This window comes from Neofelis nebulosa, chromosome 2, assembly GCF_028018385.1.
Source record: "Neofelis nebulosa isolate mNeoNeb1 chromosome 2, mNeoNeb1.pri, whole genome shotgun sequence".
Classification (NCBI taxonomy): domain Eukaryota; kingdom Metazoa; phylum Chordata; class Mammalia; order Carnivora; family Felidae; genus Neofelis; species Neofelis nebulosa.
Genome location: NC_080783.1, coordinates 96,073,186 through 96,095,236, shown reverse-complemented (window position 1 = coordinate 96,095,236; position 22,051 = coordinate 96,073,186). Strand labels below are relative to the sequence as shown.

Genomic DNA, 22,051 nt, shown 5'->3' with positions numbered 1-22,051 from the left:
AAGTTCCAACGAAAACAGAGTACAAACATCCCTTGATTTACATGGTAATTATGTTCCTGGGAAATTCAATCTATATTAAAACTGTGCCAAAGAGTTAGATTCTGTGAACCCACATGAAAGCCAGCGGGGCACATGGAAGCTGTACGGGAAGTGGATGGCCTGCCTTGGGCAGGACTGTAACCCATAGTGAGGCATCATCTACACTCCCTGGTCCTCACCCACGGATTCACAGATCAAGGGTAGCACCCCCAGTATTTGTGCAAGCTGAGAATGCTCTCACTAATATCCAGAAAGCTCCCTTCACCACTGCCTGAAAGGATACAAGAAAAAGGTGGAAGGCAGTTGGAGGGGTAAATTTAGCTGTCAAAGAATGGACTCTTCAAGAACTGAGAATCACCAGCTTTCATACTGGGTTTCTTTGGCCACCTTTGTTCTTAAAATAAAACCTCTGAATTTAGAACTTTGCTGAATCCACATTATCTTTAGAAGTATTGAGGGTCCAGTGTTATGCTAATGATCACTCCTGAAAGCATTTCAAAATTCTCTGTTTTTCTGTAGCCTTATTTCTTTCTGTCACATTTCGTATATACAATTACTCGCCCTCCTATGACTTTAAAGCTCTTGACTATATTGTAATTTATTTATGCTTACCTGTCCCAATTGGTGTTTTATAGCAGATACTAGTTTGATCTAGGTGATTTTCAGGGCTGGGTTATGACCAAGAGTGAAATGTTCATTATATCTTGGTGTGACTTTGGGGGTTGAAGCCACCTGTACCAACTGCCGTGTTCCCTGGTTTTGACCTTTTTCCAAGTGGGATTCAAGCTGTGGAGCTCTGACAGTTTTGTTGGTCTCCACTTATAGGTCCTCAGGAGGTTTTGATCATCACGGAAGGACAAAAATGTCTTGTTACCTATGCAAGCACAATGCCATAAAAAGCATAACACTTCATCTAGCACAGAAGGTGGAAAAAACAAAAAGTATCTGTGAGACTGAGGTGCTCTTTCTTTTCCAGCTGACATCCCAGCATCCGTATGCTGAAGTGTTCATTGGCCGGCCCCATGTTTGGACAGTTGACCTCAGCAATCAGGAGGAAGTGGAGGATGCCGTGAAAGCAATTTTAAGTCAAAAGGTTGTCTCTTTTATTCCATTTTCCCCCATCTGTACTGTGAACTGAAATGTGTGGGCCTCACAGGCCCTCTGGTTGAGTAATTAGAAGTTTTCCTCACCAGCTTCCCTCTGGGATGAGAAAAGGGCCATGGTGTTGGATGTGGCCGGGGGAGGGTTCATGAGTGCTCTGGCAGACAGGAGCAGAGCTGGTACTCCTGTGTGGATTCTACAGACCCTTTTGGCATGACTGCTGGGTCCCAGATACAGTAGTAGGAGTTTGAATTACACTTGTTTTAGTGCCTAATTGTGTACTTCTCACCGAGATCAGAAAACACAAACCTGCTCCCCTACAAAAAGTAAGAATGATAGGAACTATTAAGGAAATACTGGGAAGTGTTTTTATATAACATTTATTTATTTGTTTTTTTTTTTTAACCTACACATCTTTTTGTTTAAGTTTATTTATTTATTTTGAGAGAGAGAAAGAGCACATGTGTATATGCAAGTCAGGGAGGAGCAGAGAGAAAGGGGGAGGGAGAGAGAATCCCAAGCAAGCTCCTTGTTCAGCCCGATGCCAGGTTGGATCTTACCAACCATGAGATCATGACCTGAGCTGAAACCAAGAGTCAGAAGCTTAACTGACTGAACCACCCAGGTGCCCCCAATTAAGTACCTACCATATGCAGAGCACCCATGGAGTCCCTATAGGGGACACTCACTTCTGTAGACAATTGAGGCTAGCTCCCTGCCTGTAGACGCTCACCACCCAGTAGCAATGGGCCAAATTAGCCTCTCCCAACCCCTAGACTGCCTTGGACGCTCTTCGGGTGCACCCTGCTATCTGGACTCCTCCTTCCAGACACTGCTTACACTCTGTCACAGAGAAGCATATAGACATGGCTGTACTGAAGACAGGCTGGAACGCTTGAGTTGAGGTTCCAGCTCTACCACCTACTTGTAGCATCCCCTAGGGCAGTTACTTAATCTCTGAGCCTTAGTTTCTTCATCTCTAAGTAGGTTTGTATTATCTACTATATAGGTATTGGTAAGGATTCAGTGAGATAGTGTAAAGCCCTTAAGCATACCATCTACCACATAATAAGTGTTTAGTTGACATTACCAAGTCACTATTACTAATACATATATAATCATTTTTGTTACCAACAGTCTGGATTTGCACTAGACTGTCAGCAACATGAGGACAGGAAATCTCTCTCACTGCTGTACTCTCTACCCAGTATAGTGATTTACCCTGTGGATTAAGAGAGAGAGGAATAGGTGTTTGCAGACTATGTTCAGTGCCAAAAATAATATGCAAAAGATCAAGAAGCAGAAGTAGGGGGAAGTTTCAGGAAAATGCAGCACTGAGTTAAGTCTTTTAGGATGAGTAGGAATTTGCAAAGCTAAACCGAGAAGTGGACCCAGATGGGCATGGGTCCAAGGCACAGTGTGAATAAAGGGGAAGAGGTTGAGTGGAGTGTGGCCCCACTGGGCTACCTCAGAATATCTGCCACTCATCCATGGCTCCACCACCAGGGAGTCATTCCTGTGGAGATCGATGGTTCTTTCTTTCTTGAGTCCCTGAGTCCCTCAGAGGATTAGCTTCTTAGGGCTACCATAGGAAAGAACCACAAACTTGGTGGCTTTAACAACAGAAATTTATTCTCTCACAGTTCTAGAGGCTAGACATCCAAAATTAAGATGTCGGCAAGGTCATGCTCCCTCCAAACAAAGCCTATAGTGGGGGAGTTCTTCCTTGCCTCTCCCACCTTCTGGTGGCCCCAGGCATTCCATAACTTGCAGCTATAGCACCTCAATCTGTGTGTGTGTGTGTGTGCCTGTCTTTCCCATTCTTGGAAGGACATTGGTCATACTGGACTAGGGACCACTCTAATTCAGTACGACCTCATCTTAACTTGGTTACCTCTGCAAAGACCATATTGTCAAATATGGTCACGTTTACAGCTCCTGGGAGTTTGGAATTCAGCATTATCTTTCTGAGGGACATAATTCAACCCACAGCACTTGCTTAAGTGCACATGCCCTTGAAGATGAGTAATTTAAAAGCTAATATAAAGGCAGAAAATATTGGATCATTGTGTACAAACTTTTTAGGTACTAGATCCCTTTTGTCCACCAAATGGGAATGCCTGATACAAAGCACAGAGAGTGAGGCACACGGAGTTGTACTTGATCATTCCTACATGAGATTGACTTCACCCCATGGAACCTCTGGTGCTCTACATTTTAAAACCCTGATCAATCTTTTTCCATCTTATTCCAAAAACTAAGATCACATAAGGAAAAAAAAAAGTAATTATAATAGTAGCTCTTATGTAGAGAGAACTTTCTACACATCTAGAATCTATCGATATCTATATGAGCCTGGTCTCATTTAATCTCACTTAATTCTTGTACAGATGAAAAGATTGAGGTTTAAAAAAAATAACTATGAAAAAAAAATTAACTATGGGCATCTGGGTGGTTCAGTCAGTTAAGCATCCAACTTCCACTCAGGTCATGATCTCATGGTTGGTGGGTTCAAGCCCCACACTGGGCTCTGTGCTGACAGCTCAGAGCCTGAAGCCTGCTTCAGATTGTGTGTCTCCCTCTCTCTCTGCCCCTCCCCCACTCACACTCTGTCTCTCTCTCTTTCTCTCTCTCTTTCTCAAAAATAAATAAACATTAAAAAAAATTTAAAACAATAAAGAAAGAAATTAAGTAATTTATCCCAGATCACATAGCTAGTAAGTAGTAAAACACCCGGATTGAAACCTAGGTCTTTTTGACTAGTGTGTTAAGATAATATAAAATTTAAAAAGGAGAAGAAACATGGAATGAAGTAAAGGGAAGTATAAGTAAGTAAGTTGAGTAAATAAGTATCTTTTAAATGAAGGCTGAAGTTGGTAATGAAATTAATACAAAAACTTATTGCCATAAAAATCCTTATGCTTGTTAGAAATGGGTCAGAAATTTAGTGCCAAGCTTTCTCGTATTTAATTACAAGACTTTAAATTTCATGACATTCAAAAAGTCAAGGTAGCATGACCCACCTAGAGATGACCCAGATGTTGGAATTTATTCAAAAGCAACTTGGAAGTACTAAGATAAAGTATTAAAAGATTTGTTAAAAAAGGTGGACAGTATATGTGAGCAGATGGGGAATTTCAGCAGAAAGATGGAAACTTTTTCTCAAAGCCAAAGGAAAAAATGCTAGAACTGAAAAATACATCAGAAATGAACAACTCTTTCAGTGGTCTTATCAGCAGAGGAAACTACCAGTGAACTATTCAATAATAGACTTATCAATAGAAACTATGCAGATTGAAACAAAAAGGGGGTGGGGTGGGGAGAATGAAATTTAAAAAGAACATATGAAACCTGTAGGACAATTTCAAACAGCCCAGTTTATGTGTAATTGGGATCGCAGAAGGAGGAGAGAATGGCCAGAAGAAATACTTGAAAAGATAATGGCTAAGAATTAATGAATGACATCACCCTGCAGACCCTGGGAGCTCTATGAACCCCAAGCAGGATAAATATGAAGAAAAACACTTAAGTATACATCGTTGCCAAACTGCAGAAAACAAAAAGTTAGGGGAAAAAAATCCTGAAAGCAGCCAGAGAAAAAATGTGAAAGCAGCCAGAAGAAAATGTATTACATTTAGGGAGATAAAAATATGAAAGACCACCAATTTCTCATCAGAAGTAATGGAGACCATAAAAAGATCCCTTGGAGGCAGAACGTGTAGGGCCTTTAAAACAGGCCATGACAAGGATTCAGAGCTTTAAGTATGATGGGAAGTTTTGAGCAGGGGAATGGCATGACCTAGTTGCCATTTGAAATCATCAACAGAAATTGCAGAATATGTCTGACGTAAAATCCTAAAGTTAGTAGATAGAGGAGATCATTAGGACTCAACTCCTGGTCTTCTGGTACCTTCTGAGACCATCTCTCATTGAGTGATGGCAACCCTCGTCTGTCAGGTGGGACCATGGTGGGGTCAGCTGATCTCTGAGAGCATTTCCCAGTAGGAACTGTACTCTGACTTAATGAGTGGGTACTAAAAGAGACAGTACATCTCAGAAGAAGGGAGGTAAAGAGGAAAAAAGGAAGGAGAAGGTGGGAAGTTATTGGGAAGTTTGTAGCAGGAACTACACAGTGCAGCCTGCAGGCATCCATCCTGTGGCCATATGAAAAGCAGTCCTTTTCCCACAAAGCAGGATGGCCAAGAACACTTCCCCTGTTTCTCCACAACTGGCCCTACTTGGGTTTCTCCAAGTAGGGATGTGGACTGAGCATTCCCTTACATTCTATTCCCCAAGAAGGCCTTGACTTGCTGAAGGATTATCATGCAGAAAATTATCACACACCCCCTACTCAAATCCACACAATAGCTCCCACATCAAAGGCTTAGCAGTGTTCTTTATATCAAAAGCCAGGAGTCTGGAGAACTTTCCCACACAGAGGGCCCTCCCTGTTCCTGTCCACAGCAGGATGGCTAATGGAACTCACTGGTAGGGCTGGTTTAAGAATACAATTACCCACTTTTTTTTTTTTTTTTTTTTTTTTTTTTTTTTGCTTTGCTTTTCCTGTAGAGGAAAATTATTTGGCTTCATATTATTTAAAATAGTTAATGGGCCACAAAGCAATTAATGAGTCAGCATCCCTTTGGTTAAATTGGGTTAGATTTGTAGGAGGATACAGAAAGAGCCATTTTTCTGTATTTATTGCATTGAGCCGTTTGAATTAATTCACTTCCATTTCTAATAAATGACCTTTGGAATAAGTTGTAGGAATGGCCCCAGAGTATTCAGCCTGTTTCCCATCACATAATTGGATCTGTTGATGTCATGGCAGATGGCCACTCATGTTTATTTCACTCTAGAAATTCAACTTGTCACCATATAAATGAGCTTGAAATGCCAAGTCTTCTGCTGTAGTTTCTTTCCATTCCTTCTGTGAGCCTTTAAGAGGAGACATAGCTGTAGGCCAGTCATAGAAAGCTTCTAGAACCACTCATAAGTTGAGTAAATAAATATCCTTTAAAAGAAAGGGCTATGAAGGGCTATATCTGGGTCAGAGAGGGCAGAGCAAGTGTAAAAGCTTGAGATGAGAAGTGGCAGGCTTGCAACATGGAAGTCAGTTTTCTAGGTATTTTGAGCTCTTTTGAGGTGATCTATTAAGGAACAAAATGACCTGTGTTCCTGCAGAATAGCTCTGCCTTGATAGTATAATACTTATGGCTCAGCCTCTTTTAGCTCTATCTGGATGGTTGTGGGCAGGAAAGGCTAAGATAAAACCGGTGTGATTTTATGATTGCTGATGTGAAGATATATTATGAAATTAACAGTCATGGTTAAAGAAGACTTCACATACAATGTGTGAATCAACACACACACAAAAGGGGAAAAAGTGCCTTGATACCAGCTGTTTGGCTGCCCGTGGAAGGATGTCTTCTCTGTCAACTGTTCCGTTTTACTCAGGCTTCGACTCTTAAGTGTTTTATCCAGTTATCCACCCTATAAATTTGAGATAAGCAAGTGTAGATAGACCTAAGTGGGAGATAGTGAAGGTGGCCCTCTATCCCGTTGCTGGCAAGTACTGTTGGGTTCTCTGAAGCTGTAACAGACTAGATTGCTAGTGATTTTGTGCCAAGTGAAATTTCCATTTCAGGTTGGTGATGTTTGCTGGCTGCCCCCAAAACACAAGCCTTGTAACGTTGGCATATTATACTGTGCAGCAGAGATCAAACCTACATTCTTCCCCTTTCCCAGGTGTCAGTATATTGATCATATTGTCTCCCCAACCCCAGAGAAGCACCTTCTGGGATATCCCAGAATCTGGTAAGATGCCCAAATTCATAAGAAGGCAGTTGTTAGGAGCAGGGCTTTAATGGTGAAATTAACAGTGTATAATTCTGGTATATACCATCAAATAAAGCTTAGGCTCCTTAGTATAGAAATCCCTTTGTGGAAGGGTTGCCTGGGTGGCTCAGTCAGTAGAGCATCCAGCCCTTGATTGCAGGTCATGATCTCTCAGTGGTGAGATCAAGCCCCGCATCAGACTCTGAACTAGGTGTGGAGCCCTCTTGGGATTCTCTCTCTGTTTCCCTCCACCCCTCCCGCATTTGTTACATGCGTTCTCTCTCCCTCTCTGTCGCTCCCTCTGTCTGTCTCCCTCTCTCCCTCCCTCCCTCCCTCCCTCTCTCTCTCTCTCTCTCTCTCTCTCTTTCCCTCTCTTGAAAGGAAGGAAGGAAGGAAGGAAGGAAGGAAGGAAGGAAGGAAGGAAGGAAGGAAGGAAGGAAGGAAGGAAAGAAAGAAAGAAAAAAGGAAAGAAAAGAAAATTAAAAGAAAAATCCTTTTGTGTTAATGCAGTGAACCTCTTCCCAGCCTTGTTTCACCAGCCTTCCTGATCCCAAGCTCTACCCACCTGCTGTTCTTCTTGAATGTCTAACCCACTACTTGCTCTACGTGAAATGCCTTCCCCATTTTGGCTTGCTAGAATCATAAATGGCTTTAAAAGCCCAGCATAAGCAGAAGTCTGCTTTGACCTTCTGGCCTCCCAAGACCTATGGCTGAACCCTCGGCGGCACTTAATTACTCTTTCTGCCCCACAAGTTCTTTACGTATGTGCTCACCTCACCTGCTAATGCAGACCAGTGCCTTAGTCACCATAATGGGTCCTTAAAGTAACCATCATGTGCTTTTCTTACACCATTGAGCATGCATGTATTCAACAGGTGTTTGCTGAATTCCTGGGTGTGCCGCCCAGCTCAACACTGGGATACAAAGACAGCCCAGCAGCCATGGAGCCTGCCCTGTGGGGCTTTCACTTCTAACAAATGATACTCTCCACCTTTTCTTGAATGCCTACTGTGTTCTAGACCCTGAACTAAGCACTTTACTCTTTTTTTTTTTTTTCATATAACCTTCAGCTTAAAAGAGGTAGATTTTTCTTATCACCATTTTACACATGAAGAACCTGAAGCTCAGAGATGGTAGGTAATTTGGTCAGGGTCCCACAGCTAGTGTGGAGCAGAGTGAGGTTGTAAACCCAGGGCTGTTGACATCTAAGTTCATAGTCTTATCCCCTCATGAGGCACCTGAGTGTGAGTGAATCAGGGGAGGATTGGGTAAGTGTCCTAGGTTCTGTGTCCTCCTCTTTCATGATACCATGTTCTGTTTCCACAGATTGAGCCATACATGCCATATGAATTCACATGTGAGGGGATGTTGCAGAGAATCAATGCTTTCATTGAAAAACAGGTAAGGCTCTTCAGATGTTCTTTTGGCCCATGACCCCAGGGAGCTCTCATGAATAGCTAAGAGCTCACCATGTTTCTGTGGTTATTTTCCTGCTTTGGAAGACTCCAGAAGCTGGATAAATGCTTGGTGAAAATTTGAAGCACACACTGTCATGGTCACCCAGGAGACTTAGCCTGTCCTTGGGTTAAGAATGTTCTTTATGATGGTAGAAAGTCACAACGGAAACTTAGGATGGGAGAGACTGGATGATCAAGTTGAAGACCTCCATAACTATCAGACTTGTGCCCAGAATGGGTTCTGAGGGGCATCACAAAGACTTTGGTGATGAGGGAGAGAGAGAAATGGTTTTCTGATCTTGCCAGATCTTCATTTATTACCCTAAAAAAGGCAAGGATTAAAACCAGGGGGTTCTAAGCATTCCCTTAATACATGTTCAAAAATTCCAAATATGTTAGGACTTTTCAGTGGTTTTCAAACATCTTTTAAAACACGACCCCTTTTCAAATGAAACTTTACACAAAACCTAAGTATCTAAAACAGATCAAAGGACGGCTTCGGTTCTAAAGTAGGGGGAGGGTTCCATGAGTCCCATCACCCCCAACAGAGCTTGCACACTGTGGCTTGTGCTCGGGGCGGTAAAGGCCAAGAGCACCATTGGCATCCTTCTATAAAATCTCAATTCCTTCGTCTTCAAAAGCAGCTCAGAGCTACAAATAGATTCAGAACCCCTGTGGGCAGAGCAGTATGAACTCCTTGACCACATTCAGAAATGGGGGTCTCCTCTTCAAGGGCAAAGCAGAATGTCTTGGGGCGATAAAGAGATCTTTACACAATAGGGGATGAGGACTGTGCAGGCTAAAATAGAAATGGCTTATTGAAAATGTAAGTAGGCATAGACTGGAGGTCCAGGGTGGTTTTCCAAGGAAAGGTTTGAGGTGATGGACTGGATGCTGCTGTTGGAGGGGGAGAGCAGGAGGCACAGGCTCCAGGGTGGTATGTGTGCTGTTCTGGGTGCTTGTTAGTGGCCAGAGGGCATGCTCTGCAGCCCCCACAACTGTTTGGTTGTATGACTTGGACATGTTACTCACCTTTTTGGGCCTTAGTTTCCTCTCCTATAGAATAAGGACAATAATAGAATTTGTAGGCACAAAGTGGTTAGAACAGAGCTAGCACATAGTGCTCCATAAATGCAAACTAGTACTGTTGCTTACATAATATGGTGCTATATATCCTATCATAGTCTATAATTATATTGTGATACAATATAATGCAATACGATACAACTCATTGGACTTCACCCCAAGAGCTAAGCATCTGAATCATCATCTTATTCAGTCTTTAAATTTTTTTTTAATGTTTATTTATTTTTGAGAGAGAGCATGAGTGAAGGAGGGGCAGAGGGAGAGAGAGCGAGGAGACACAGAATCCAAAACAGTCTCCAGGCTCCACGCTGTCAGCACAGAGCCCGATGTGGAGCTTGAACCCACAAACGGTGACATCATGACAGGAGCCAAAGTCAGATGCTTAACCAACTGAGCCACTCAAGCACCCCTCATTCAGTCTTTATATAATGCCTCCATTAAGAATGACCACATCAGGAGCACCTGGGTGGCTCAGTCCCTTGAGTGTCTGACTTCAGCTCAGGTCACGATCCCATAGTTTGTGGGTTCAAGCCCCACGTCGGGCTCTGTGCTGACAGCTCAGAGCCTGGAGCCTGCTTCAGATTCTGTGTCCCCCTCTCTCTCTGCCCCTCCCCTGCTCGCACTCTGTCTGTCTCTCTCTCTCAAAAATAAATAAACATTAAAAAAAATTAAAAAAAAAAAAAAAAAAAAAGAATGACCACATCAGCATCCTAAACTGGAAAAGCCATTTACCTACAGATGTCATGGCCGTGAGTACCAAACATGTCATGGGCACACCGTCTCATTTAATCCTTGCAATATCCTGGGAGGTGGTAGGAATAACTGCTGTCTGCATAGTGGGGACCAAGATCTGCAGTTTTGGGCTCCAAGTTTGTTGCTGGTTTGGTCTGAGCCCAGGCCATTGGTGGCAGATGCCCTGGAGCTTTTCTTCCCATCTTCTTTTACCTCACGGAGCCAGCTGCTGGCCCTTCCCAAAGGTGCAGAAAAGAGCAGTGGGTTCTCCCCTGGCAAAGAGTTTTAAGCTATCACAGCTCTTACCACCATTACAGGAACCAAGCTGAGATTTTACTAGAATCCCTGCAGCAGATTCTGAAACCACTTCCTCCTTTCCTGTCTCCACTTCCTCCCAGGGAAGATGGTTACTCCACCACGTATAAAAAGACTCTTTATCAAGTTCATTTGGAGGCTTGGAGACCATTGAATCTCAGCCAGTCCTTAAAAGTTCTCATGTGGGCTGTTCACTGTAAATCTATTACTGGCTTTCCCTTCACACAGGAAGCTGGTATTCCCTACATTGGCCTTGCTAAATGCTCCATAATGCAAGAGCACACCTGGTCCATTCACCTCTATGTCCTATGTGCCCCACCCAGCACACAGTAGGGGCACAGTAACACCCATTGGAAGGAAAGAATAAATGAAAGAGAGCATGTGCACGTGCTTATGCTTTTTATTCCTGTGTCCCAGGAGCTAAGAAGCTAATCTTGGACCTTAAGATTTGGAATACATGCTAATACAACCGCTTTCACTTTAGCTCCTTGGCCCAGACTTGTGCATAGCTCTGCAGTTCGCAGAAATCCAAAGGCTTCTTTTTTGCCTGCTGTTGTTGATTCACCCATCCACTGGGTGAATGGTTGTCAGCTGGAGTTCCCTGTGGACTGTGCTGGGAGGCAGGGAAGATGTCAAGGGACGAATTCCCATCCTCAGGTAGCTTTGGGTCTCACAGAGATGCTGGTCAAGTCCATAGGCAATGCCACCATGTAACTGGGATGCTTAGGGATCACATCACTCGGGGAGAGATGGGGAGAGTCTATCCAGAAGCATTTTGCAGGAGAGGAGTCCTGACGGCAAACTGGGGCTGGGGAGGGGCGATGGGTACAGGGAGGACTCTGCAGATCACTGTGCAAAGGCCTGGGGAATAAAAGAGAAATTGTGGTGAATTATCACAAGTTTAGCTGTGACTGAAGAGAGGTGAGGTTGGACAGGCTGGAGGAGGAAACACATAGTAAGATGACACTCAGGTTCAGCTGAAGAATGCAGATTTGATTCTGGCACAACAGGATGAGGGCAGGGGGACTGTCACATTGGTATTTTAGGAAAATCCTTATAGGAATCTTGGTTTGGGGCATTTCCTATTAAACATTCTTTCAGTGCTGCCCACAATCCCTCAGGAAACCTGTTTCAAGTTCATCCCAAGCCTCTGTGGGAGAGTTTTGTTGAAGCCGTAATGTTGCCCCAACTTCAGAGTGGAGATGGGAAGTCAAGACCCCATTGACTCACAGGTTGGGTCTTCTACCTCTGACAAATATCTCCAGGCCTCAGGATTTTAGAGTGTTTGTTATTTCTGCAGTGAGAATATTATCAAAGAGCAGTGAGACTGGAGAGAGGGGTGTTTCTGGTGTGAACAGGAAAGCCTCAAGCTCTGAAGAGGTGCTGGCCGCCCAAGCTTCTGGTCCCTCAAACTGTAGGAGTGCTGCAGCCCTAATTAGGCTGATCTCTGCCTTCAGAGTCTTCTGTGTGATCTGCCAGGGGAACAGGGAAGCTTTTATCTCAGAACCTTTTCAAGGTTGTCCGTCATGCTCACACAAGGCAGCAAGAGCCAGAGGAAGCCAATTGACCACAACTGAGAAAGCCCCAGGCTTCAATGTACGTTGAGCGGTTGACAGCTGGAAACCTACCTCATACCCAGCCAACCCCGGGCTCACTCACCCAGTGGGAAAGAGTCCTGACTTGAGGAAAACCACTTGCTTTTTTCTCTTAATGTCCCCCTCTACATACCACCCCAGCTTTGCTGGACTGGAAATGTTGATTTGGGTTGCGTGCTCTTCTAAAGCAGATCTCTACAAGAGGTGCTCTCTCTAGCCGTGGGGGAAAAGCCAGAGGGTGGTGGCAAGGCAAAAATCCCTTGTAATCTAAAACCAAGAGCATTTTTCTTCGCTAACCTGAGCATCCAGGCCTGTTAAGGTTCTCATTACGCATTTCTTGGGAAGGATTTAGGTATTTGCCTCAGGCCAGAGAGTATAGAGCAGGTCCTTTGGAAGGAACGGCAACGTTCAGGTTGATTTCTGAAAACCATGCATTTGTTCCTCAGTCTTGTTTTCTACTTCCTGTAAAGACCCTGTAAATACACAGAATGACTATGCTCATATTAAAGAGCTGTATAATTCATGGAGAAAGCATTCTGAAGATACAGAGGGAAAAATGAGTTAATTCCCAAGAGTCACTGTGAAATCAGCTTCAGCTCCTGGGAAATATGGCTTATCGGGGACCATCTTAAACCTCCCTGGGGAGTGTTCTAGATGCAAAGACAAGCCTGGTAGTGAATCTGAATAGTCCAGGGTAGCAAGGAATGGTGGACAGAAGATGCAGGGAAAGATGAAAAGGAACTAAAGAGGGGAGAGGGTTGCCTTCAGTTTGGGGAATGTTTGCTCTTTGGAAAAACGGATGGCTGCTGTTTGCCTAGCCATTCTCCATCTCAGACTGAGTAATGATTAAGCGCTGGAGCCTGGAGTCTGGCTCTTGCCCCACTCTCTGTAGCCTTGGGCGAGTTCCTAACCTCCCTGTCCTATTGCTGCTTCTGTGCAGTGGGGATAACACTACCTACCCCATAAGGTGGATGGAGGAATCATGTAGGGCTGAGAACAATGCCTGACACAGAGCAGGTTCTCGGAAAGCCTCAGCTACTTGCTGATGCAGAAACCCAGCACCCAAATGAGGTATGCTTTTTAAACAGCTTCGTTGACATGTAAGCTACAGATCATAACTTCTCTGTGAAAGGATACAATTCAATGATTTTTTAATCACATTGATAGAGGTGTGCACTTACCACCACCATCTAGTTTTACAACATTCCCATCACCCCAAAAAGCTCTTTGCCTCTGTGCCTCTTTGCAGTCAGTCCTCACCCCAGCTCCCAGTGACACACTGGTCTGTGTTCTGTCTCTGTAGATTTGCCTTTTCTAGAGACAGCTGGCTTCTTTGACTCATCATAATGTTTGTGAGGTTGATGCAGAGTCATGTAGCAGTGCTTCATCCTTTTATTTATTGCCGAATAGTGTTCCACTGTATGGATACATCACTGTTTATCCATTCACCAGTTGACGGACATGTGTGTTATTTCCTGTGGCTAATGTGAAGAGTGTGGCTATGAACAGTCACATGCATGCGGATGTACGTTTTCCTTTCTCCCGGGTAGTGTCTCAATACAAGATAAGTAGAGGATGTGGGACATCTCTGTCTAACTCCTTTAAGAGTGAGCTTGTTGGCTCGTTGATTTGCACGTGTAGAGGTCATCCATGGAGACCAGTCACTACACTTCAGCATCACATCCACCTCCTGTTGTACCTGTGGAGACACACATCCACGCCCACTGCTAAGAATCAGTCCAGGGACCACCTGTGGACAAAATTCACTCTTTTGAGGACAGCACAGGTCAAGAATGCTGGGTACCAATGGGTAACAGAAGTCTTTAATCCAGTCTTTATTAAACACCATTTTTGTGCCAGACCCTGTGTCTCCCAGCTATAACCTAAATAACAAATGTGATCCTTACCTTTCTGATAGCTGGCTGATTTTGGCCCAGACCCCAATTTCAAGGCCTAAAACCTGTCCCTCTCCCTCCCCCCGCCACAAATTCCTGGCCTTAATTCCTCTAGATCCTGCCCCCAGACCTGAATCTGAACCCATCTTCTTGGCTTCACATAGTGAATTTCTACAGAAATCCACTTGGACCTAATCTGTCATGGATGTAGTAATGGTTTGGCCAGGACAGATGGGGCTGGAGGGCTTGTGGAGGAGATCCTATCACAAACAAGGAGAGAGAGGAACAGGCAGGCCCCTCCACTTCATGGGGGAGGGGCAGGGAGGCAGCATTCCATCATCTTCTCTAGCTCTTTGGCTGTTTCTGGGAGTCACTTTTTCTCCATGCTCGGACTAAGCCTTCACTGCAAAGGCAGCACCCTTACTTCTTATCCACAGTAAGTTGTCTTCACTCATTCAAACATTGCTTTTTCTCATAAATTTGTTGACAGTAAACCTTCCTTATTAGAGTCACTGCAGGAAAATTTCAGAATAGTCATGCAGATTTAAGGGAATTTGGTAGCTGGTTGGAATAGTTGTTAGAGAGGAATGCAAGTGTTCTGTGTTCAAAGTGGGCTTATTAACCAGATTGGAAACGACTGTGTCTCGTTCTGGCTGTATAAAACTGCTCTGAGTTAGGAAGATATTGTCCGTTTCTCCTTCTACTCTCAAAGCCTCAGGAGGACAAAACCATTCATTTCAGTTCAACAGCTCTTTATTGAGCACCAGTTATCTGCAAAGCACCATGTTTGTGGTACTTCCTCCTGTTCAGCCTACAAAACCCAACCCAGAAGTCTCTATTTCCTGGGACCCTTGACTGAGTGCTCCCACCGCCACACTTGCTGTCCCCTGAGAGTTAGTCATTTACCTCCTCTAGGTGGCCTTTACATCCTGTTTGGACCTCTACTTTCTATTCTTCTGCAATTCTTTAAATGTTGGCCTCTCTTGCCAGACTGTGCGCTGAGGCTTTGAGCCTAGAGACTGTGTTTCACGTATGTTCATGTTTCCAGCACCCAGCGTAGATTTGGATAGGTTTTGGTGAAGTTTAGAATGGATGAATGAGAACCTTCAAAGCCACCACATGATACGAATGTTTCACAGAGGTGTGTTTGAACTCCAATGCCTGGGTCAGTCCAAGGCCAGCCTCTCTATCCTGCCTCTGCTCCTTCTCTGGCTGTCTTTTCTTTTTTTTTTTTTTTTTTTTTTTTAATTTTTTTTTTTTCAACGTTTTTTTTATTTATTTTTGGGACAGAGAGAGACAGAGCATGAACGGGGTAGGGGCAGAGAGAGAGGGAGACACAGAATCGGAAACAGGCTCCAGGCTCCGAGCCATCAGCCCAGAGCCTGACGCGGGGCTCGAACTCACGGACCGCGAGATCGTGACCTGGCTGAAGTCGGACGCTTAACCGACTGCGCCACCCAGGCGCCCTCTGGCTGTCTTTTCTGAGCACAGCACATCCTCTCACTCCTGCCCAGAACTTTCCAGTGGCTTTCATCTTACTCTTAAGGAAAAGCCAAAGCTGTGTGGGGTGATTCCCTCGGACCTCCTGGACCCCATCTCCTGCTGCTTTTGTCCCCCAACACACACACACACACACACACACTCTGCTCCTACTACGTGTAACTCTGTGGTCCCCTGGAAACCTGCTAAGCACTCCCTTGTCACAGCCTGTGATCTTGGTTTGCCTCTGCCTGGAATGTTCTTCCCAGATGCTTGCAGGGCTCATTCCTTTACTCCTTGAGACTTTTCTGAAATGTCCCCTTTGTCAGTGGTGCCTTATCTAGACACCCTCTCCCCTAACAAATCTTAATCCGTTTTTCCTCACTCATTCTTTCCTAGAGCCCTTACCACCTTTGAATATATATATATATATATATATATATATGTGTGTGTGTGTGTGTGTGTGTGTGTATGTGTGTGTATATATAAATGTATGTATACATGTATATATAATGTATGCATGTACATATATATGTATATATAATGTATGCATGTACATATATATGTGTGTGTATATATATATGTATATATGTCTTTCTCATTGACGGTAAGGAGGCAGGGGTTTCATTCCTTTTTTCTGAGTCACCAGTACCCAAGGGCCTAGAAAAGTCACTTGCACAGAGAGTAATAGTAAGAGCCAACCTGTAGATGGCAGTATTTATATCAGGCACTTTTCTGAACACTTAAAACATTATAGTAGCTACCCCTGATATGCGGGGTATGTGTTCCAAGACCCCCAGTGGATGCCTGAAACCTCGGATAGTATCAAATATATATAATATGTTTTCTCCTGTGGACACATACCTATGATAAAGTTTAGTTTATGTATCAGCACAGAAAGAGATTCACAGCAATAATAAAACAGTTTTAACAATATAGTGTCATAAAAGTTAGATGAATGTGGTTTCTCTCAGAACAGCTTATTGTCTTGTGTTCACCCTTCCTGTGATGCTATGAGATGATAAAACACCTATGTCAGGAGATCAAGTAGGTGAATCACTCAGGCACTGTGAGGTAACATCAGGCTTACTATTGACCTTCTGACAAACCCTCAGAGGATCATCAGCTTTGGGACTACGGTTGACCACAGGAAACTGCAAATGGCAGTAGGTTTGTGGGGGGAGGGAGGACTACTGTGTAGTTAACTGAATCCCCTCTGCAGCTCTGTGAGGTAGCAAATGATACTTACTTTATCTTAAAGTTGCGGAAACTGAGGCAGAGAAAGATTATGCAACTAGCCAAGATTACTTAGCTAATAAATGGAGGAGCTAAGATTCAAACCCAGACAGTCCAGAGTTCTGAACCCGTGGGCTTTCCTGCTTCTTAGCAAGTGTTTTGTTGACTGGATGCATCTGTGAATGGGTAAGAGAGAATGAGTGCTTCCAGCCAGAAGACGAGGCAGGTCGGCATTGACATATTTGCCTGTTCCAAGGCTGGAGGAAACAGTGAGGGCTTGCACTCAGAGGTGAGGCGAGACCTGTTACCGGGCTGCCAGTTTGGTTGTGCCCTGCAGGCACCTGGGCAAAGAGGTGGCTTTCACAGGTGAATTGTCCTGTCCTGTCCTATTCAACATTTACCTCTGGATCTGGTAGCAAATAATGTTCTACCTTGCAATATTATCTCTACTATCTCTAGGTGCCTTCTTGAGAGTCCCCTCATTTTATCTCACCAGAACTATATAAGGACTGAAGGACAAATGATATTTTCTCCATTGTAGCTGTGAAAGCAGGCAGAGAGCTTGAGGGCCATCTGTGGGTGTACCATACCTGGTGGCCAGAATCGTAAACCTGGTCCCCACACTCCCTCCTGCCTCACCTGGTGTCATGCTTACCAGGACATCTTCAGAGTTTCCAGATGGCTCACCAAACCTTCAAAAGGTTCCGCTGCTATTTTTACTAATTTTTATCCTACTGGCCCCCAGACCAGCCCCCATGAGCCATAAAGCAAGCATGACTGGGGCCCAAAAGTTCATGGGCGCTTGAGCTCAGCTTGCCTGTTGAAGGGAGCCTGGAAGAGGCCGACTAGAGTGGTTGACTGAGAAATGAGCCAATGGGGCAGGTCCACCCTGCAGCATAGCTTTGAGGGCACATCCCTTCATGCAGACCTCACAGTGCCAACCTGCCCTTCATAGGATGTGCTGGGCTCCACGTATCCAGGGCTGCCCTGGCTTCCACAGACGCCAGCGCTGCTGTGCCCCCAACCCCTGTACAGGGCAGAGGCGACCCCTCCGTGGAGGGGCAGGAGTCAGGAGATGAGTGTCAGTGCAGCACTTGGCTGTTGGCCAGCCTTCTGTCAGCTCCGTCCCTTACAGTCTGTCAGCATCGCTCCACGGACAAGCAGTGCAGGCAGGAGCAGAGCGGGTAACCTGCCCGAGCCAGAACGGGGGCACAGCTCACATCTGCGCTCTCTTAAGTCAAAGCACTTTCCTTGGCACATCACCTCCTGGCCTAACACAGCAGACAGAGTATTTCTGCTTGTTTCGGTTTTACTCCTTGGACTGCTTCACATTCTTCACAAGGCTGAGAATTAATGAGAAACAGTGTCTTAAGAGTCTACCAGATTCAGGGATGTGTAGGCGGCTCAGTCAGCTAAGTGTCCAGCTCTTGATTTCTGCTCAGGTCTCACACGGTTCATGGGTTCAGGCCCCACATCCGGCTCTGCATTGGCAATGTGGAGCCTACTTGGGATTCTCTCTCTCTCTCGCCATCTGTCTCTGTCTCTCCCTGCTTGCGCTCTTTCTCTCTCTCTCAAAATAAATAAATAACTTTAAAAAAGAAAAAAAAGAGTCCACCAGACTCAACAAGTGTAGAGATACTACCCTCCACTCTAACTGCCTGTAGGTGTCATCTGAGAAAAGACATTCTGTGTTTTCTTACAAGGTATAAAAGCCAGAATTTGAGCCATTAGCTCTCTTGGGTTTCCAGTTCCCCCAGCCTAATCCAGGGTTGGGCCAAGCTAAATTCTGGAAGCAAAGAAAAATTCTCACTTGGCTCCTAGTATAGACAGTATAATCTGATTTGATTTCCTGTGTGTTTGTCCATCCTGTCTAGTCACACAGCAGGCTTTGGTGTTGGATTTAAAAATCTCTTTATTATAATATTTAAAGGCTGTAGAAGTTCTAAGATGGCTTTTCAAGAATTATAAGCAAAGTTGCTTGCATTAGTGAGCCAGAAAAAGAGCCAAAAAGCAACACTTAACGTTTTCCAAATATCTGTGCACCTACTCGGTGCTGACCAGTAACTCCAGTGATCATCACGTGCTTTCCTTCTTCCTGTTTGGTGACAGCCATCTTCATGGGACGGACAGAGTACCAAAGGCCAGCCAGTGAATTTCCATATGCTCCCGGGGAAGGGAGGGACAGCCATCAGTGAACAGTGATCTTCTGTGGGGTGCCGTGGGTCTGTGCAGTCACCCAGTTATTGTGCTGCCTGTGGCTTAGCAGGCACATGGATTATGTTCAAGATCATTGTGAATCTGAGGAGTCAAGTAGGGTCTGCTTACTGCTCTGTCTGTGGTAAGCCCAGACACTCTGCTCCCCCTCCCACCATGCATCACTTTCAGCAGGTTAGCCTGGATCCTAATATCTCTAAACAATCCAGTGTATTTCTATCATCTCTGCATTGTTAGGCTTTCTGGAATCTTCTGTCTTCAGCTGATATGAGTCGGTGTTCAAGGTGTCTCAACCACACGCAGTAAAGGATTTGTCTTCGTTAGCCACCAAACTCACTCAGCCTCGAGCAGTCCAGTCCCCTCATGATAGAATCGTGTGATATGGAGGGCCACAGTGGGTTTGCCCTACTTGTTGGGGTCTGCGTCACTGATTTGAGGAAACTAGAATAGAACCCAGCACTGACTACTCACTACCTGCCAGTCAACTTTCTCACCATGTAACAGCATCACGTCTTTCAGGGAGGAGGCGAGGAGAAGCAGGAGCCTTAAGAAGTCTCAGTGTCATCATCTTCACTTTCCTAATGAGTCAGGATGTACCCTCAGAACTGGCTGCCTGCAGGGCCTGGGGAGTGTCCCCTTTGCTCTTTTCTGTTTTCTTTGGCTCACTAAAAGTCGTACAAGCCCAAACTTAAAAAAAAAAAAAAAGTGCAAGCAGTACAAAAGGGCCCTCCTGGGTGTACCTCCGGCCTGCTCCCTGGGGCTGCACCCACTTCATTGCTAAGGGACAGGACAGCGGCAGGCCCTGCCTGCAATGCTCCAAGTGACCAGCCCAGGGGCCAGGGTGGGTATGAAACATTTCCTCTGCTGGTGCCAGTTCTGGGAGCCCAGGGTCCTGAGATTACAAATCAGCTCATGTACACAGAGCAAGGAAAGGAAACATGAGGACACAAAATATTCCAGGAGGACATACACTGAAAAGTAAATTTCCTTACCACTCCAGACCATGTTACTTAGTTCCCTTCTCAGCACCACCCACACCAGACAGATTCTTGTAAGGAGTTGATGCGTGTTTGGAAGAACCTTTCCAGCTCCTCCCCCACTGCTTGACACAAATGAAGACACACTGTACACCAGCCTTCACCCTGCTTCTTTCAGCCCTCAGTATGTCCTGAAGAGGTCTGCATGTCAGGACATAGGAATCTGTTGCATCTTGGAGTATAGTTTGTGTTTAAACAGTTAGCTGTAGTCTTTTGCTTCTACTCTGGCAGTGCTGCTGTGTTACCCTGTGTGGGTTTCTTTGAACCCCATGTGTCCCCGTATGTCTGTAGGGTGCATTCCTATCAGTGGAATTCAGAGCCCAGGGTCCTGAACCCCTCTGAGTACTCCCGAGAGCTAGTCTGCCCCAAGAACAAGTTAAGCACATGTGGCTGCTCAGGTGTCCTGCCCAGGCGCCACCTTCTGCAGCCTGGACAGCCCAGGGACTCCGCAGTTTCCCAAGGTTTCCAACTACACTGTGCAAGCCAAGCAAGCTCTGGGAGCCAGACGTGCATGAGTTCCCACCACGTGCATGAACAGGCAACCTGTTCAGGGTTGCCTCAGCACAGCCCAAGTGCAAGCCTGGGGTTCCAGGTCACAGAGAGCTTCCTGCTCCTCATCAGCCCTTTCTCCAGCTCCTCCTGGTCTGCTCGTCACCCAGGGCACCCGATCGTGCCACACAGTGGCCCTCCCACCCACGTCACATCCCTCTACCCACACTGTGACTTCCTGGGACACGCTAGATTCCTGCACTCCCTCTAGATCCCAAAATGACTGGCCCTGCCTCATTCTGCATACCCGCTGTGGCTTCTATGCTGCAGGTGCCTCTCTGTGGGGGGAGGGGGGGCCGGAGGGGAGGGAGTTGGGGGGGGCAGGTCCCTTCACGTCCTATCCTACGTCTTCTGACTATTTCTCTAGCTGTGACATTAGTGCCCCATTATCATTATTGTCACCTAACGAGCCCTGAGCGCCACCAAGGCCGTGGCCCCACAGTAGGCTCTCTCAGCCACACCTGCAGACTCCCTTTCTTCATGAAGTCTGACTAGCACTCGAAAAATGGTGTCATACAAGGTAATTGCCAAATTGGGTAGACACGGTCAAAGCGTTGGGAATCAGAGCCAGAACAGAACAGCTGGTGAAGGTGGGCCCAGAGGTAGACCTTCAGGGGCAGTGACTTCTCATGGTGGATGGATGGGAACGATGAGGATTAACAGCAGCTACTGGCAGGTGCGATGCTGTGCCATGTGCACATGCCTTGTGCTCCCATTCATCCTCAAGCCCTGCGTGGGAGATACTGTTGTCCCCCTTTGTGGCTGAGGCAGCTGGTGGGTAGAGAGAGGTAAAGACCTGACCCAAGGATGTGTTCCAGCTGAGCCCGGTTGCAACCCAAGTGTGTGTGGCTCCCACCTCCTGGCCTTCGCTGCTCTCTCGGCGGGATGCTTCATCTTGTGTGGGCAGCTTGGCGTGACAGCCATCCCCACCTGAGTCCTTGGTCCCTGGACTGATGGTTTCATTGTCATTTTAGGATTTCTGCCATGGGCAGGTGATGTGGCCGCCTCTCAGTGCCCTGCAGGTGAAGCTCGCCGAGCCCGGACAGTCCTGCAAACAGGTGTGCCAGGAGAACCAGCTCATCTGCGAACCTTCCTTCTTCCAGCATCTCAACAAGGACAAAGACATGCTGAAGTAAGTGCAGGGGTGGGGAGGGCCAGCCCAGACTCCAGCTCACCTCCGGGATGCCATTGTGCCGAGAGGGACAGGGTTTGGGGAGCAGGTGGCAGCATGGTCCCCCTCTCCGCCCTGCCCCACAGAACATTAGGCCAGCAGTTCTGGTGTTAGATGAGATCACCTGGCATGCTGATATATTTGGAATCCATATGGGGGTGTTGTATTTGCATAAATAACACGGTGTTTGGAATTGGAAATTGTGGGATGTGTTCATTTGGCTCGTGATACACCCAAGATCTGTGGGAATGGAGATGGGCGCAGAACCACAAACATGGAGGGTCCTGCTCCTGGGCTCCCCTGGCAG

The 22,051-nt window shown here is 45.8% G+C and overlaps 2 protein-coding genes across 7 annotated transcripts in view; one reads left to right on the top strand and one right to left on the bottom strand.

Annotated features, from left to right (window-relative positions):
* The window catches only part of MGAT5 (alpha-1,6-mannosylglycoprotein 6-beta-N-acetylglucosaminyltransferase), a 337,157-nt gene that overhangs the window by 308,422 nt on the left and 6,684 nt on the right, over window positions 1–22,051 (top strand). For all 6 annotated transcript variants that reach the window (XM_058694949.1, XM_058694940.1, XM_058694923.1 and 3 more), the window contains 3 exons: window positions 1,016–1,132; window positions 8,305–8,379; window positions 21,548–21,705. In XM_058694949.1, coding sequence (XP_058550932.1) covers window positions 1,016–1,132; window positions 8,305–8,379; window positions 21,548–21,705 — 350 coding nt within the window. The remainder of the gene's footprint in view (window positions 1–1,015; window positions 1,133–8,304; window positions 8,380–21,547; window positions 21,706–22,051) is intronic.
* Window positions 11,284–22,051, bottom strand: part of TMEM163 (transmembrane protein 163) — a 263,560-nt gene continuing 252,792 nt past the window's right edge. Inside the window, exon 7 of the mRNA XM_058695108.1 lies at window positions 11,284–11,429. Within this exon, the coding sequence (XP_058551091.1) occupies window positions 11,329–11,429 (101 nt within the window). The 3' untranslated portion in view covers window positions 11,284–11,328. The remainder of the gene's footprint in view (window positions 11,430–22,051) is intronic.